Source organism: Typha latifolia, chromosome 7 (assembly GCF_019914945.1).
Source record: "Typha latifolia isolate L0001 chromosome 7, TyphaL0001v2, whole genome shotgun sequence".
NCBI lineage: Eukaryota > Viridiplantae > Streptophyta > Magnoliopsida > Poales > Typhaceae > Typha > Typha latifolia.
Window position 1 is genome coordinate 11961127 of NC_133092.1, and position 18768 is coordinate 11979894.

The 18768-nt window shown below is 41.9% G+C and overlaps 2 protein-coding genes across 7 annotated transcripts; one reads left to right on the top strand and one right to left on the bottom strand.

The window, feature by feature from the left end:
* Positions 1-216: 216 nt before the first annotated feature.
* On the top strand, positions 217-4824 carry LOC140792844 (uncharacterized). Its single transcript, XM_073144064.1, has 5 exons — positions 217-652; positions 876-1459; positions 1916-2768; positions 2814-3064; positions 3292-4824. Exons 1-5 carry the CDS (start codon positions 217-219, stop codon positions 4822-4824), a joined length of 3657 nt encoding a protein of 1218 aa, XP_073000165.1.
* Positions 4825-7323: 2499 nt separating this feature from the next.
* On the bottom strand, positions 7324-17325 carry LOC140793020 (uncharacterized). 6 transcript variants are annotated; one of them, XR_012109861.1, is made up of 4 exons: positions 16111-17325; positions 15469-15620; positions 7694-7819; positions 7324-7634 (listed from the first exon to the last, which is right to left on the bottom strand). XR_012109861.1 is itself a non-coding variant. In XM_073144343.1 (4 exons), the coding sequence occupies exons 1-4, from the start codon at positions 15866-15868 to the stop codon at positions 7542-7544; spliced, it is 429 nt and encodes a 142-aa protein (XP_073000444.1). In that variant the 5' UTR covers positions 15869-15905; the 3' UTR covers positions 7324-7541. The 6 variants fall into 6 exon arrangements, 2 of the variants coding, with proteins under 2 accessions (XP_073000444.1, XP_073000443.1); XR_012109860.1 differs by having other exon boundaries at positions 16116-17062; XR_012109862.1 differs by lacking the exon at positions 16111-17325 and adding an exon at positions 15807-15832.
* Positions 17326-18768: the final 1443 nt, after the last annotated feature.

Consider the following 18768-nt stretch of genomic DNA (forward strand, 5'->3'; position numbering starts at 1 on the left):
ACGGATAGCCTATGTCGGACGCATGCTCCCCATGCAGAACGAGAGCACGTAGAGAAGCTCAAGAAGGTTGTAGAGTCTAACCTAAGAGAGGAATCAGCAAAGTGGGAAACCTCGAACCTAAAGCCAATCAGGCCAGGAGGAGTGATAATTACAGATCGAGCTGCGGGTCCCGCGCAAAAGAGGCGATCCAATGGTGAGAAATAGAAGGAAGTACGGATGGAGGAACGAGATGGTGACATAGAAAGAGATCATTTAATGCTAGACGAGACGGAGCAGGAGGGCGCAAATTACAAATCGACAGGTGTAGGAACCGTGCAAGGAAGAACTGCCATTGTCCAAGAGATAATAGTGCTGCTGGGCTCTGGCGACCAACGGGCTCAACGGTCGGCCTACGTCAAAACAGTTAGAAGCCACGGAGGAGCGCGACGGACCACTAGCGAATATCCAACACACATTTTACAAGATGGGATAGTCACGGCAGGTTATACACCTGCCTCAGTGCAACAGACAAACCCACCGGACAAACACCGGGAAACGGCGGCAAGAGTTAAGCGGTGCTTACTGTTGGCTGAGCGGGAGGAGGAAGACAAGGAAGGAGATGAGAGACAGTTACAGTTGGCCCTGGTGGCAAGCCAAGGAACTGATGCTCCCGGTGAGGAGGCCATGGAGCTGGAGCATCCAAATGAAGATATCAATGGAGGAAGAAGGGACATACCCACCTCCAAGAGAGGACGGACTCACTGACAGACTGTCTGCTCGCCATACGAGAGTTGCCCGCAAGAAAGAGGCACTAGATCGCTGTAGAGTAATGATCCGGGACCTCAAGTTGGACATGTTAGCCTTGCTAGAAACGCATACTAGCTGACTTGAAGCAGAGCAGGTGACAAAGAAGCTCGGAAGAGGATGGGCATGGTTTGCCACCCCGACGCATGGCAGATCCGGGAGGCATCCTGGTTCTCGGAATAAGGAGATCGGGTGGGTGGACGTGGAAACTGTATCAAGATATGCCGTGCATCTCACCATCACCCTCATGTCGGGGCAAACCTGGATCTGGACAATGGTTTATGCCAGTACTCACATAGAAGCTCAGCAAGAGCTATGGGAAGAACTGATGCACATGGCCACTATCAACACGCCGTGGGCGATTATAGGGGATTTCAACGCTTTCCTTTCCCCTCAAGAGAAGCGGTGCAGTGGAGAGGTAACTATGGGGCCTAAATGCAAAGCCTTTGCGAAGTTTGTGGACGACGTGGGGCTGTGTGACCTGGGATACGAAGGCATCCCCTACACATGGTGCAACAATCAAAAGGGTGATCGGCGCATGTGGATTCGTCTCGATAGGGCCCTGGGCAACACGGAGTGGGTGAGCGAGCACCCGGTATGCAAAGTCCAGCATCTGGACCGGGGTGCCTCGGACCACGCGCCGATCCTCCTCAGTGTACCGTTAGCAACGACAAAGGTGAGGAGATCTTTTCGGTTCGAACTCTACTAGATGGAATATGAGGAATGCCAAAGCATAGTGAAAGACACCTGGGCGCGGCACGCCGAAGGCAACCCAATGCATGCGCTCACTCATCACGTCAGCGAACTTCGGAGGAGCCTGAACAGATGGAGCCGCGAGGCGGTAGGGTGTGTGGAACGTCATCTGAAAGACACCAACACCCAACTGACATACCTAGAAGAGCTGGATGCAAATGGCCAACTATCGGAGGAGGGATTGAAGAGGCTGAGAAGTTTTTACAATCGCAAAGCTGCCCTCAATAGACAGCTAAACATCAAGTGGCTGCAAAGGTCCCGCCTCAGGTGGACGGAGGAAGGAGACCGAAACACCAAATTCTTCCATATATCGGCTACCATGAGAAGACAACGGAACATGATATTAGGTATTATGGGTGAAGGTGAAAGATGGGTGTAGGAACCCGCCGAAGTGAGCCAAATTTCCACCTCCATCTACCAAAGCCTCTGGGGTGACGTGGAAGATCAGGGCGATGGGAGTAACGAGTGGCCCACGCTACCGAGCATCTCGGCCGAAGAAGCGATCGCGCTTGAGAGGCCTGTCACGCCGGAGGAAATCAAAGAGGCGGTGTGGAGTCTCCCGCGGGGCAAGGCTCCTGGCCCGGACGGGATGCTAGTGGAAGTCTATATCAAATACTGGGATACCATCAGTGGAAGCCTCTGCCAGGCAGTTGGCCACTTCTTCACCTGCGCGGCTATGCCGAGATCATGGGGGGAAACCTTCATAACGCTCATACCCAAGAAAGAGCACCCGACGAGGGTGGCGGACTACAGACCAATTGCGCTGTGCAACGTCATGTATAAGGTCATTGCAAAGGTCATGGTCAGCCGCTTAAAGTTGGTGCTGCCCAATCTCATAGGACCGGAGCAGGCGGCCTTCGTGGCCGACAGATGTATAGGAGACAACACGCTGGCGACTCAGGAGGTGGCTCACTCCATGGCTGTAGATAAAGGAGAGAAGCCTATCATGATGATCAAGATGGACATGGAAACGGCGTATGACCGGGTTAGCTGGCAGGCAGTGGTTGGATCGCTACAGCGGATGGGTTTCCCTCCGCAGTGGTGTAACTGGGTGCAGGCGTGCATCGCATCCCCCCGTTTTGCTTTGCTGATCAACGGGAGTCCGACAAACTGGATCACGCCACACAGCGGTCTACGGCAAGGTGATCCACTCTCACCCTATCTCTTCATCATCGTCACGCAAGTTCTGACGAGGATCATAAACGAGAAGGTGGACCAAGGGCTGATGCGAGGTTATAGGGTTGGAGATGTATAGTTGTCTCACCTGTTGTATGCAGATGATCTACTGCTAATGACGGAGGCATCTACTGATAGTGCTCAAAGTATCCTAGAATGCCTTAATCGTTATGAGAAAATCACCAACCAGAGAGTAAATTATAGTAAGTCGGAACTGTATCTGCCAACCAGGATCGGGGCGGAAGAGGGCAAACAACTCAGCGTGAAGCTTAGGTTGAAGGTGACAGCCATGCCTTTCAAATATCTCGGGGTGCTTATCTCGGGGAGGAGAGTGAAGGTGAAAGAACATCAGGTGCTGGTGGAACGCATGACAAGAGTCTTGCCGGCTAGAAAAGGAAGCTTCTGTCCCAAGCTGGCAAACTAACCCTGATTAACGCAACCCTGCTGGCGATCCCGACATATTGGCTGGGCAACACTTGGGTGCCGGACGCGGTGCTGGAGGAGATGACCAAAAAAGCTCGGACTTTCCTTTGGAAAAACAGTGAAGGCCACAGTTTACACCTGATGAACTGGGAACAGGTCACCACCGCCAAGCAGCAGGGCGGCCTCGGAGTCCGACGTCTCAGAGATGCAAGAACAGCTCACCTGGGCAAGCTGGTCTTCAAGATGTTAAACAGGGAGCAGGCCCCATGGATCAGAATAATGCAGGCCAAGTACGGGAGCCTGCACCCGTGGGAACCAAAGAAGATCCAAAATGCATCATGGGTGTGGCGTGCTCTAACCCAAATAGCCAAGCAACTAAGGATGGGATGTAGAGTGCTGATTGGGAATGGTAGAAGCACGAGAGCCGCCTATGACCTATGGGTGCAGGAGGTCCCGTGGAGCAGACAGCCGAGGGAGCTCGCGAGTGCTCTAATGGATGAAAACCTGAGAGTGGTGGACATCACCAACAACCTGTGCTGGACCACCGCGAGGCTGTGCAGGGAGGCTGGCTCGGATATGGCGTATGAGATATCAACCTTCCCCATGGGCACCGCCACCAGTGAGGACAGGTGGATCTGGTGGCCGCACCCAAGGGGAACTCCATCTGTTAAAGCTATCTATCACTCCCTACAATCGCAGAGTGAGCACCAATGGGAAGGGTGGAGGATTCTCTGGAGGCTACCGGTAGCTCCGAGGATCGGAATTTTTTGTTGGAAACTCTTGTGGGGCAGGCTCCCAACGCGAGCTTATCTTCAGTATATTCATATTGGATCAGAGGAAGGGTGTGCAATGTGCGGGCAGTTCCGAGAGACGGTCGACCACCTCATGTTTACGTGCAGATACAACCGGGAGGTGTGGGAGATTTTGCAAACCAGAGAAGGGGTGGAGATCGCAAGGATAGATCAAGAATGGATCATGAGAGAGTGGAGTTCAAACAAGGAGGAAGACCGACAGATCAAAGGGATGTTAGCCTGCACACTGTGGTCCCTTTGGAAAAGTAGGAATGAAGTTGTTTTTGGTGAGAAGAAGACGTCGGAGATAGTAGTGGTGAGAAGAGCAGTAGCTTTAGCGGAGGAGTACAGGCATAAGAACAAAGAAAAGAAACAGAAAGAAGTGAGTAGTAGGAAGAGATGGGAACCACCACAGCCGGGGTGGATCAAAGTCAACACCGACGGCGCGCTCAGGGCGGGCGCCTGCCAAGGAGGTGCCACGGCCGTCTTCCATGATGCAACCGGGGAGCTTGTCCAGGCGGTATGGGAGCCGTGTCCGGGGAGCTCGGCCTTACAAACTGAGCTATGGGCCATCAGACTGGGATTGAAGGCGGCCGAAAGAGACTGCAGGTTGGAGATAGAAACGGATTGCCTGGAGGCCATCAGATGCATGCAGAGGATAGAGCACTGCCCTTGGCGCGTTAGGAACCTGGTGCAGGAGTGTGTTGAGCTCGCGAACGAATGTCTGGATGTAAGGTTTACTCACGTAGGTAGAGAAGCAAACAAAGTTGCTGACTGGGCAGCTGCTAAGGCAAGCGTGGCCTCCGGCTCTAGCTCCTTCGAGCGGCTAAGCCATGCACCCCCAAAACTTTGTAAACTTATCGCTGTCGACACGGATTACGTGTCGACAGCTAACTAATACATAGCTGGGTACAGCTCCTTGATAGTAAAAAAAAAAAGATATAGTGAGGATTGTCTCTTTGTCCAATTTATATATAGCCTTCTGGCTCTTAAATAAAAAAATAAAAAAAAGATACAGACAGACTTGGCCCTTCATACAATTCTAGCCTTTGGGCTTTTGAATGATAAAAAGAAAATATACTTTATATAATTGATACGATTCGGACTTCACCGATGTCGTCTCGAGCATGGATTCACTTTAGGAGTATTTTTGCTTCATGTTTTAGTGTTTAATTTCCATTAAAATAAGTTTTCTGTAAGTCGCGTTCGAACGCGGGTGGAGTGAGTTCGAACGCGGTTTGTGAACGGGGTTGTGAACGTGGTGAAGAGAATGTACTGTGCGTTCGAACGCACTGTGAACGCCTGCATCGCGTTCGCAAATACCGACAGGCGCGTTCGATCACGCGTTCGAACACCTGCATCGCGTTCGCAAATCCAGAAGAGCTAATTCGGTGCGTTCGAACGCGGTCGGGCGAGTTCGAACGCGGTCGGCGAAAATTATGTTTTAGGGTTAATGTGAGTTGTTGGTTAGCCTATAAAAGGATGTGTAGGGCAACCAAGATGAGTATTGATTATTGAGATTGAGTTTTGCCTTGCCTCCTTCGTCTTCTTCGTTCCCGTTCTCTCAATCCCCGGCGACGCCGCTTCTAACCTCCCTCGTCCGGCTAATCACCCTAATCCCTTAGGGGTGGCCCTCTTCTCCCCCTTCGTCCAATCTATCTCACACTTGCCCTAATCCTTCCATCAACCACAACCCTTCCACCATCACATTTCACCGGTGCCACCACATTAACGCCGGTCCACCACCATCCACCATTACCTAGGATCTCGTGCCTCCATCCACGAATCCAAAACAGAGCATCCTGACGTTCGTCCACTAAACGAACGATATCTCGAGATCCCCAACTCCGATTCGCCTGTAACTAGATTTGTTGGAAAGCTCTTTTACGAGGCTACAACATATCAAAATCTCACGTCGATCCGACGACAGCATATTTTGGGATCTAATTTTAAAGTTCCGTGTCAGATCGTATCAAGCTGGTATCAGAACCTTAGCCCCAAAGAGAAGATCGTATCAATCTGGTATCAGAGCCTTAGCCCCAAAGAGAAGATCGTATCAATAATTTTTATATATTTATCTTTAATGTACCTTTGAGATGCTTTTGTTTTGCTTCATTGATGGCTTCTATGTTCCAATTGAGGATTTCATGTTATTAAGCAAATTTAGCCTGTTCTACCATATTTATAGAATGTTTGTAAGAAAACTTCCATCTATCTATCTATCTATCTATCTATCTCGGGCAATGATGATGGATGAGGCCATTGAGCTATCAAACAAGAAATTTCTCTTTTACTATTCCTCTCAGATCTCATATCATTAGTTACGAAGGAAAGGCAATTTGGATGGCTTTTAACGGTTCTGATAAGAAACTGCGAGCTTATCACTACTATAAAACAAGAACTTCATGAGTTGGAACTTTGTTCTATACCCTATTATATTATATAAAATTTTATTATAGTGAATTATTAAGATTATAATGTTGATGTTGTACAAGTTTCGAGTTAAAAATAGGTTATTTTATTTATATAATACACCATTTATATATGATAAATTAGTAAATATTAAATTTTATATAAAAAATTATATTAAACGGGTTAGATGGATTGTGTTAGCGTGTCATGTTAACCCGACTTGTTTATTAAACGAATTAGGTAGGTCAAGTCATATTACCCGTTTATTAATCGGGTTGTGTTTTTATTTACCAAATACAATTCGTTTATTAATCGGATTATGTTCGTGTCTAAATAATATTGATTCGATCATAACCAGCTTAACCAGACTACTACCCCTAGACTCGCGCCACACCTTACTAACCCAATTAATTACATCATAATTAGCTAAGTTGTTAGCCGGCAGAAGTAGATTTGCTAATCCTTCTTAAACAATCATTGATGACGGGAGCAACAACTCTGTCCATTCGGTGAAGACGCCATTAAGCATTTTGACCAGTTTTTGACAGTCTAAAAACAGTTCTCAAGATTAACGAGTGCAAGGCCATTGATTCTTTGATTGACGATTGCAAGGCCATTGCTTCCCCATGCAAAGCACTGTGACAGTTCTCAAGAAATAAAGCTTTTCCCATACTCCGAGGCAAACTCGGATAGGATAAATTATCTAAAGCTAAAGAGTGTTAATAAAAACATTAAATCTGAAAACAGAAAATAAGATACAAAACCAAGCAAACTTTGAATAGATTTCCTCCAGGGATAGCTATTGAAATTATCATCAGAAATAAGCTTCATATTATCGCCTCAATATATCCTATTAGTAGTATATAGTCATAGATTGTTGTATAGATAACATGAAGAAGATCAACTATTCGAAAATAGATTTCTATTGACCATTAAAAAGAACATAGAAAAAAAATTAATGGGTCACTAGAGTATTGAGTGCAGGTTGTATGAAATAAACCATCCACATATGTCAACCGATTGCATTACAAGAAAAGACCAATTAAGGATTTCTATTTGAGATAGCAGAGAAATATGCATAATTTGTGCTTATATTAATCTATCTGTAACTCTAGATTCTCTCAGCAATGATATTAAAAATAGAAGATATTGCCCTTCATTGCATTGCTGGTGAGTGCTATTTGACTTCATTATGGTGCGAATTTAGGTAGTATTGTAGAGTACTGCAAGCATCCAGATATCCCCAAGATTTTTGGGCATCTTCTTCCTTTTATCATGGTCAATATACTCCCAATCCTGCCAAAGGTTAAGAATGTCAAAGGAGTCCAATAAAGATAGGGAAATAAAGCATCTACCTCCCATGTCTGAACCAAGAGGGCAAGGCAAGTCTTATCCAAACAACTTGTCCAGCAGTGAGCTTCCCGCCAAAACATAGGGAAGCTTTTAGCTACCTTCAGAAGTTCTTTATCCACAGCACAGCCCTAGAGGAAACATAGAAACTCAAATTGATGTATTTAGAGGAAGTGGTCCCAAGAATAGCACAAGCATATATTCCCTATGGAGAAGATCAGATGAAAGAAAAAAGTATAAGCTACCACAGGCATTAGAGGAAGAGATGGAGGTGGACAGCTGATGTGAAATTGTACGCTTTCTGAAAGTATAAATACATAGTGAAGCAAGCATTAGCATCCAAACAGAGAACAAATAAACTGGAAGAGAGGTCTTACATATAGATAAGAGTTTCTTTGGTAGCCAAGGATGACTTGCCTATCTCCATTTGAGGTTTTCAATCACCTGAAAGCTTCATGTGGATTAGTAGGCAGTCTCCTTGGCTAGTCTGAGTGGCTCTTATCCCTCATGCTAGACATAAATCTCTTCTTATTTTCAAGCATCTGACTTACAGCTTCTAACAGATATAGCGGCAGATGATTACATCAACAGCATGCAAATCAAGTTTCCACGTGAGTCCTTGCAGAAAATTCTGCGATAATATTTATCAAACATATCAAATTACGCACGACTCGTTGATGTTTGCATGTTCTCATGCCAATTGCAGTATTCATCGAGAGGTTTGCGCATATTCCATGTGTTCTGTCTCTCTGATTGATGCTCTATTGTGCAATTTGCAATGCATTTGTTGATCAGAATATGATATTTAATTGAATTTTTGGTTTTTATGATTTTGCATTAGCATGGACAAAATTTCTTTTGCGACATGGTAAAACTCTACTAGGTCACAATTGTGAAAGTAAGCCAAATAATAACTGTGTTTTAACACAGTAGATGAACTTTGTATAACACACAATAGTGCTACATAAATAGTTAATTGTAGTTTTTTCTCGCTCCATCATCAATCAGACTTAGCGGGTGATATTGGTCAGTATTATTTAATCTGATAATGACTTCAACTACATATTGAAATATTTGTCAATTATTCACAATCATCTGATCCGGATCAACTAGCAAATAAAGAAAGAAATCAAGAATGACAAAACCTAAAGTAGACTATAACACACTATGAACTAATATTTCTAAAGAATGAGAACACTGGCTGCAGTTACAATGGGCAATTGATTAAAAAAACGATGGAGAAATTCAGACATAAACACGAAATCTAGTGTCCCACCATCTTATTATTTTCTGATCCTTCAAATCATCTATCACTTGTTCGAGTTTTCAAGAGATGAATATATACTGAAATAGAAGATATTTCAAGGATGCTTGACTGAAATAGGTATGATCCACTTGCTTAAATTTATGAAGCATGAATTACTAGGAAGCCAGCTGAAAGTGAAGAACAAATACAGAAAGTGGCTTATTTGAAGGTGAATGGCAATATGATATCACAAAATCGGTCAATTGACATGAAAGAATGCATTTACTAGTTCTTCATCTTGTAAAGTAAGAAGAAAGAACTCAGGCTACACATAGAGTTTACATATTGTTCTTTGATTCTACTATATTTCTTCTAGAAAAAACTCTCATCTCAGGACCATCAAAATTAGTATCATATTTTCTTTAGGTCTCCCTTAGCATACTAGTTTTGAATAAGTACACCTTCTTTTGGTCTGCATCTCTCATTCATTATTCCACATTACTTTATAGAAGTAGTATTCGCTTGAATGACGTGCTCACAATCAAAAGACATAACCTTAACATGTGCAATTTAATTAAGCTGCAACGTAGAAAGTGGTGACAAACATTGTTTTCTTAGGAAATGTACAGTGGAATAAAGCTTTATAGACCATAATTTTAACAAATCCTACAGCCATCCCATGGATATGCATAAACTAGATTAATCCTATTATCCCAAGTTGCCTTAACAAATTCGTATACCGTGCCTGCAGCTTGTCAGAATGATTTCGCACACATATAAATCCAGACACTCAACAATGATGAACTAAATGGGATAGATGTTATTGTGTTGAGAAAAGAAAATTGAAATCTCATGTGATTCCTTTAAATCCATGCCATGGAGAACTTTGTATTCACCATGTTAGCTCTACTTTCTTCACATCACACCTTGTTCACTTTTCTCTTGCGTGCAATTCCTGACCATCTTTATGGTACTTAAATCATAATGTGCATTAGATTGGATTATCCCTTATGATATGGGTCATCCAACTGAAATTTTTATTCATGATGACACCTGCAATTTATTCTCTGATTTATAGATGAAGACTTCACATTCTTCTCTGATAACAAAAAATGGTACAATATGCATTGATATGTAAAACTAAGACTTACAGCCTATCGAAGCATATATATGTTTTCGCAGGGCATTCTGAAGCAAACAGAGAACAATGCCTAATGTTTTTGTACAAAACTCTTATACACCAAGAAAATCCTTATCCCGGACTTCCTATGAATGAAATTGCTCTCTTAATGGAAGGTAGCCAAAAGGATTACTGAAGATTCATATCAAGTATTTTGAAGGACTAAAGTAGAAAGCAATTAAAATGAGAAAGGAGAACAGAAAAATGACTGTACGAAAGTTGCAACTTAAACAATGTTGAACCTTTATACTGGCACTTGAAGAGATAAGTGGAAACTGATGAATTGATTCTAATATAACAATCTGAAGAGATTTATGGCTTACCGATTTTATATGTATGACCCATTTACTTAAATAATTGAAATGTAATCAAAACCTGAAATACTAGGAAGGCAGCTGAAATAATCGACAAATACAGCTTATGGATCATTTAGATTGTGATGGACAGTCAAGAATTAGCCAATTGACATGAAAGAAAGCATTTGCAAATATTTCATATAATAAGATTATAGGAAAGGATTCAAGTTCTTTGTTTTCATCTAAATTTTACATACTTTTTTGTGACTCTAATGTGATGCCTAAAATGTTTTCTCAAATCAGACATTGAAAAGCATTATTATATTATCTTTAGATTGTCTTAATGTATCGATCTCTCAATTAATATCCCCTCATATCTCACTATTATACATCTAAAAGTAGTATTTGTACTGCTTAAATGTAAAGCTGACACTAAAAACTAACCTCAATGTGCCTCAGAAACAGCTGAGCTGCACATATGAGAAACAAACATCCTTTAGTGGTGGTGACCATTGCTTAATAGTAAGGAAATGGTGCTTATATGGAATAACATTTTCATAGACCATAATGCTTAACAAATCCTTCTAGAGCCATCTCATGGTGACAATCTTTATAATCTACAAGGCTAATCTGTAGATTCAATGAAACTTTGAGCATCTTCCCCTTTAAAAGGTCAGAATTCTCCCATATTACCAATAGAGGAAAATTTGAAAGCAAGGAAATAACTACATTTTTGCCCTCCACTGCTTTTGAAAACATCACCTTGGAAAGACTTTAGATGGCACAAATAATGCAACCAACTTGTCTAACCAGTGTGTTACAACAGGAATAATGTTACATATATAAGTATATAACTCTCCCACCTCCAAAAGGTTCTTTTTGGATATGGATCCACAGCAATAAATACTTTAAGTAGAGTTGACTTTAATGAGCAATCATCCATGGATACAAAACAAGAATATATTCTGAATGAAGGAGGCAGCCAGGGATACGAAGGAACAATAACAAGAATATGACAGGGCAAATCAACGTGGGCCAAAACAAAGAGAAAAGCAAATATGATTTCTGTTTTTGTGCACTATAAATACATATTAAAGCAAGCACAACAAGCCAACTTCAAGACCAGTAGAGCAGAAGAGAAGTCTTACATGGTAATAAGAGCTTATCTTTGATAGCCAAGGATGACTTGCCTGTAACCTCTTAGAGGTTTTCAACAGCTTAAAAGCTCCATGTGGTTTCACAGGCAGTCTCCTTGGCTAATCTGAGAGGTCCTTATTTTCCATGGTAGACCAAGATCTATTCTTGAACTAGATTGTTACATAAGTTCCATGGCTATGCCTCCAAATGTAAGAGTAGAAAGGTATGTTTTTTCAATGCTATATGTATGGAAGGATATAGCCAATTAACATTTAGATTTATTTCAAAGAACAAATCTTTTCACGTAAAAAGCCTCTTGTCATCTTTCTACATGACAATGATCATTTAATAATTCTTTGATGTTTGCAAAATTATCTAACATTCTCCTGTGTTTCACTGCAGACTCAATGGGTTGGTTTAAATTGATATGTTACTTGGTACGTATTTCCCATGCAGAACACACAGTAGAAATTTTATTATCAGTCTCAATCTTGAAATAAGTTGCTTAAGTTTTTTTATTTGGTGCTCTGGGGTTATCTCAATACTAAAGCTGTAAAGCTATTATAGCCATATAGAGTTCAAAAGGATTACATTTAGCTAACAGACACAAAGTAAGGGATAATACGATGTCGTCTGTATGAGCGGAAGGACATTTAAAGCTCTAGTCCTCGTGACCCCTAATATTCAAGTGGGAGAGCCAAAAAAAAAAAACTTCTTCTGGAGTACTAGTTGCCTAAGGCTCCAAGTTGGATGTTATCATTTCCTTCGTAAATAAGTCAACAGAATCCTTGCAGAAAATTCTTCCTGAATACACTCTTTGAAGTAAGATTTAGATAAAATTACAAAGAAAAGAAATACTCTTATCTCTCTCCTGATTTTAATACTCTTCTTTTAATGGGAACTCTAGCTATTTTCTGTTTAACAGGTTATTTGTTGCAAATCTTTTCTACTTTACTAACAAGATAGTTAATAGTTCATACAATTATTACATCTCCTTTCAGTTCATATATATTTCTAGAACTAGAAAAAGAAATTCGAACTCCCTCATTCACCTTATGGAAGTGCATTGGTCAGAGAGAAATAGAAGTCAGCTATTGAGAAATAAATGGTGCACTACTTTCAAATACACAAAGAAATTATTATAGCTTGCAAATAACAATGGACTGTAGATCTGATATGCCATCTAACAGTAAGGATGGCAATTTTGGCCAAGACCGATCACAGTTTCAGTCATATTGATCATTTTAAGATTGGTCGTATCAACCAAAACGACTTGATACAGGTTGTTTAAAGATTCGCGTTGGATCCAAAATGGATCCAACTTGGGGAAATCAATAATCAATGTCCCCAGCTGTCTTCTTTTCAAGTTTTCAGCTTTTACTCTCTCTCTCTCCCATTTCTAATGCTTCACTAAGCTTATTCAACGAGCTCTTCTGACGACTCTGCACTCTAGTGAACTTGGATGAGTAATTATCATCTCTTTTATTTATTTTCCGTTGTTCTCCTCTCTCACTTTCTTTCGCTTCCACTTTTTAACTCCCCATTTATCTCCCTCGTACTACTGCAAAACAAAAGTGAAGAAAAAGAGAGAGATATCTCTTTATTTCCTTTCTACAATAAAAATTTACGAGTATAAATTTCTTTTAAATTCAGTTCAGAAAGGGCCAACTTGATCCTCTTCCCTAGGGATCCGAGATGAGGGTGCAGTATGTTACGAACCAGCTTGATCCGATCCGTAATGATTCTGGACTAGATTGAGGACGTGACTTTCGAAGGAAGCTGTGGATAATCTAACCATTGGATCTTTCTGAATTTTAGATATGCTGTCGCCCTTTAAAAGAGCTTTCTAACGAATCCAAGATCGCAGGGTTTAGATAGCTAAATATTGAGATATCGACCGAACAGTGATCGAAGGTTAGATAAATCCTAGCTTGTTAGCCCTTTAATGGCTAGATTGATACTAGGTTAATTACTTGGTGTGAAAGGGGAGAAGTTATTATAGAAAAAGAGGATTAGGAGTTAGAAAAAGTCGACCAAAGACTTGGGCGATAGAAGGAAGGAGGTGAGAGAGGGCGCCAATGACTAGAGCAAGAAGATAAAGAGATAAAGGCACAATGATGTTTTTAATTATCAAATAAACTCTAATTAGAGTTTCCTCCACATATTTATGGAGGTTCACCTTAGGGACTCATCAATTAAATTAAAAATCCTAACAAACCAACAATTTTCGTTGCGGTGCATTCGATCGCGTTCGAACACCGAATTTACAGTTCTCTATTATTGCGAACGTGTGCAGATATTCGAACAATCGTGTTCGAGCGGCCCGAGCCCGTTCATATGCGCAAATCGCGTTCTCTGTTTTTATGAACGCGTGTAGGCATTCGCATGGCCCGTTCATATGTGCAAATCGCGTTCTCTATTTTTGTGAACGCGTGCAGAAGTTCGCATGGCCCGTTCGAATGCGATCCCTACATTCGAACGCCCCTGGCAAAAATCCTCTTATTTCTTTAAACAAAAATTAACTAGATAAATAAGCTCATCCTAATAAACCCAATGTCGCGAGTGAAGCTAATATGGACCAAATCATATCACGATAATTGTGGCCTATCAGGAGAATTGATGATTGTATCTTTGATGCACTACTAGTATACAATCTAAGAATTCTTAGCCAAAGTAAGTGATTTGTTTTTAGCCTTTCCTTTTTCTTCGGCCTAAGATATCCTACCACTCACATAAACAACTTTCTGGCAGCAGTGAGAGCATCATAGTTGGCATGGTCGGAGCTACAGCGGCAATATCCATTTCTACTCTTTTTGTAATTGACTCCCTTCCGCTCCTAACCGACCTTCTTCCTTTGAAAGGTCAACCACTAGTGGTTGAGGGGTATGAATCTGGTTAGTGCACTTTAGGACTCGGCAAGGTAATAGATTTACACAACTTAGTTCCAAGCCGGGATCGTAAATGGATTCAAGTACCATTCCGATTCTTTCATAATAGTGTTAAGTAAATGAGCATTTTTTTTAATTTTTAGGCTTCATATATGAGTAGCTTTTTTTCTTATCTTTCTATTTCTTTTAAAATTTTAGAAATCTTCCGATATTTCTAAATAATTTTAAAAATTTTATGTAATTAATAAATAGTCTAATAATTTCTTGACTGATACGACTAGACATGATCATCGGGCGGGTCGAGCCGGGCTTTTCGGGCCAACCGGGCTTAATTATTTGTTCATAGCTCAACCCACCAATCACTCTGACCAAGCCGGGTTCGGGCCGGGCTAAAATAGACTAGCCTGTTACCATCTGTCGGCCCGTGAGAGATCGGGCTAGCCAGGCCGGGCCGGCCCGACCTACCAATCACTCCGCCCAACAAACTTTTTAGCTATTTTTAGAATTTTCTTTACCGTTATATTATTCTTTACCGTAAAATGGCGCATAAAATTCTCACCGATAAGTTTGATAATATGTTCGGGTTTCCATGAATGATAAGAACTAAAAGAGAGCTCAGCGATGACAAACTAAATAAGGAAGTTGTGTATTATGAGCAAGGAAAAGAGAAACAAGTACCAATAGAGACCTAAACAATAATAAGCTAAATGGATTGGGTTAAGCAAGGAAAGGAGAAATCTCATGTGATTCCTTTAATTTCATACCATGGTGAGACCTATATTTCACTCATCATGTCACATCTAATTTTTCATATATATCACTTTTTTCTCGCAAGAGCAACTAATATCTTGACCATCTTAATGTATTTCAATGGTTTAACCACAATTTGGAGAAGGATCTATCCTTTAAAATTAGGGTCATCTAGCTTAAGTTTCGATCCACATTAATATCCACCAAAAATCTGTTCCATGATTAATAACTGATGTTAAGAAGGAAAAAATGAAACAATTCTCATATTCACCAAAAATCTTACAAATATCAGGAAGACCCCTTCGAGGCCAAGAAGATCCAGAAGCTTGAATGCCTCCATGTCTGGCACGTAGACATCACTGATAACCTCATCAAGTCTGTCCTTGTTGTCCCTCAACAGTCTCAAGGGCGTGATTGCCTGCCCAGTTTTTGTAACTGAAAGAACACATAAAACGAATTAGTCCTCGGATCAAAATCCTTATCTTCAACCCAAAAAGTAGGAAGAACAAAAAAAAAATCCAACTTTTCTCCCAATTTCACTCCAAAGTACAAAAGAGAATAGGAGAGATCAAACGAAGATAACTTATACAAAATCGAAAAACTAGAGGGGAAAAGAAACACTTTCAGTGAGGAAAAAAACTATGGTGATGAGCAACAAAAGACAGACCGAAAGGCCCAATCATTTGATTTAAAAAAAAAGTGGAAGAAAGAAGAGAAGAAGACCATGATATTGGCATTAAATCAAGAGAGTCTCCAAAAATTGAGGCAAGTAGGATCATCATCCACGGCCGTCGTGGGCGACGCGTATCTCCCCTCCGATTTGGGAATTTCTCACCTTTTTCTGACTCCCATTGCGAATTACTATTTACCGCAAAGACAATAATGCCCTTTATATACAAAAGATCATTCTCCCGCCTCGCCTCACCTCACCTCAGCTCACGCACTCCTCTTCAGAGTTGAGAGTACTTGGTTTCTTCTTCGTCTTCTTCCAACCGCCAACCGTAAACTGCAAAACCCTACCTTCCAAAATGCGGGGAGGAAGACCACCATCGCTCGACACCCTCCTCCCTTGCGGATTCAGATTCAACCCCACCGACCAGGAGCTCATCGACGGTTATCTCAAGAATTGGGTCCGGGAGGTTCCCCTTTCTTGCAGCGACGCCATCGTAGGCGCCGAGGTCTACTCGACCGAGCCGTGGAATCTTGTCGGCGAGGACGAGGAAACGGGCTACTTCTCGCACCGAACCCTCTAAGTCCGGCTACACGAGCCGCCGCGCGGGTTCCGGGACTTGGTTTGCGGAGAAGAAGAATCCGGTGATCGAAAGCGAAAGCGGCCGGATTCTCGGGTACAAGCAGATGCTTTCGTTTTGCCTCTGCGAGGAGGATGGCGACAGACATAAGAGGAAGAGGAAGAAGAGCACCGGCTGGGTCATGTACGAATACGATCTTCCTGCCATCCACGACTCTACTCGACCGGTATATATCAAATCTCTTAAACCTCTTCCCTAGATCGATCTCTTCACTTCTTTTCTGCAGTGCTAGTATTGAAGTATTAATAAATAATGTATATGTGCAGTGTGAAGAACCCGTCCTGTGTTTGATCAAGAAGAGCGCGCAGGCGATCTCCTCTAGCCGGAAGAAACATGCGGCCGCGGTGGCAAATGCTACTTTCCCGTCGACTTCTGGCTACGTTGGCTTGCCGACTTCTACATCGGACTCGTACGCCATCGCCAACTTCGCCAGTCCGCCTTGTCTTTCCATCGCCCGGGAGGAGTGCGGCACGGCATGCGCCATCCCTATGACGCCGGTGCCGGCAACTCCTACGTCCGACACCGAAGCCGGGAAGCCCGTCTGTCCTTCGTCATCGGTCTTCATCACGGACTGCGGCATGCCGATGCCGGATCCAACGCCATCGACTTCTATGCCGCCGGAGACGGAAGCCGCCGACTTACTAAATCAGCCATGTCCTTCCACGGCGACACGGCACGACGACGACGACGACTTCGACCTCGAGGCAGCGGAGTTTACGGAGTTCCTGGACAGCACCTGAGGACGCCGCCCAGTCGACTTGGAATCCGGCGGCCTCGGAAGCCGAGGAGCTCACCGATGTGATGATGATTGATCCCTTCGGTGGTGCAGCGATTGATGATCCGTTTTGAGTAGTATATCAGGCAGAACCCCTCGAACTGATTCAATCTCTTCGGGTTCGGGTTCGGGTGCGGGTGTGGGTGCGGCTCAATCTCTCGGATCTGGTCCGAGTCCGACATCTCTAATTTACTCCACCGGGGCGTGAAATTAGTACGTGGGTGTGGCAGATCTGTAATATAATAAATACTAATGTATGGTATCAGTTGTAACTTGTAATTATTTTATAAATAACACTTACTATTTTTTTATCATTTATTATATATATATATATATATATAACCTCAAATAATATCCATTATTTCATTATGTTTTGGTGTATTATTGGTACCAAGCTACTACTTAGTCCAATTATTAGAATTTAATCTTAGCTCTTGATTAACGTAACAGTATTTATTTAATACGATAGGGCTCGTATCAGAATAACTAATAAAGTAAGGGTCGAAATGAAAATTTGCTTATCAATATAGTTTGCTTGGCATTTAATGCAGTTGAACAAAGGTCATGATCTTTGATCTACCTTCTGTTACTTGGTATTAAAAGTTTAAAACGAAACACAAACAAATAATTTGTGAGGTTAATTGTTAATTAGGACAGTTGGATTCAAAGTAATCATCCCTTTTTTTTCTAATCTAAAAATGATGATATTAGTTTCTTATTCGACTTGTTCATACGATGCTGCAGGGAGTCTTTCTTCATTATTCTTGTTTTTAGAGCATGCTATGTGTTTCAAGAGTATGGCCTATCTTTCCTTTTTGTGCCTTTATAAAGAGAATTTACCTGTTAGCTTTCATTTAATTTACATGGTTGTACTGTTGGCTATTTCTTTCTTTTTCTGTTCATTGCAAGAAATGCTGCAGGATCAAGAAGAAATTCTAAAGAATCAGACAGATCTAAGTAGCATTCATGAGCTTCTTAGCGACTTGATGTCATACATAAGTTCAAGTTGTTCATATCTTCGATCAGTACATCAGTTAGTTTCTGTTTGATCTGAATACTCATCAATATAATTCAAGTTCTTCATATCTTTAATGAATACATAAGTTTGAGTTAGTACTGCGCGTATATCGGACTTGTTGATGAAGCCTTTGCATTACTTCAACATAAGACTTAATTCTTATTTTCAGCTTTGCTAGAACTTCTGTGATCATCTTCTCACTCTCCAACAAAACCAAGGATATAGTTCGTATATTTTCTCACTTCTGAAAGCTAATTGGAAATGTTTGTTTTGACCTGGCCAAGCAAACTTTGAATGCCTTTCCTCCAGGTATAGCTATTGAATTATCACGATAAGCTTCATCTTATCGCCTCAATATATCCGATAGTAGTATATAATCCTAGACTGTTGTATAGATAAAGATGAAGAAGATCAATAGTTCACAAGCCATTGGCCACATAGAAAAGATTAATGGGACACTAGTGCATTGAAGATAGCCAG

Excerpts from the sequence above, each read along its gene's own strand:
- LOC140792844 (XM_073144064.1), top strand. The coding sequence starts at position 217 with ATGGAGGAACGAGATGGTGACATAGAAAGAGATCATTTAATGCTAGAC. Across the intron at positions 653-875 it reads CCAAGGAACTGATGCTCCCG|AGCAGGTGACAAAGAAGCTC; the intron begins GTGAGGAGGCCA and ends GACTTGAAGCAG. Across the intron at positions 1,460-1,915 it reads TACCGTTAGCAACGACAAAG|GAACCCGCCGAAGTGAGCCA; the intron begins GTGAGGAGATCT and ends AGATGGGTGTAG.
- LOC140793020 (XM_073144342.1), bottom strand. Across the intron at positions 7,820-15,468 it reads AAGGGGTCTTCCTGATATTT|GGCTGTGCTGTGGATAAAGA; the intron begins GTAAGATTTTTG and ends TGTTTCCTCTAG.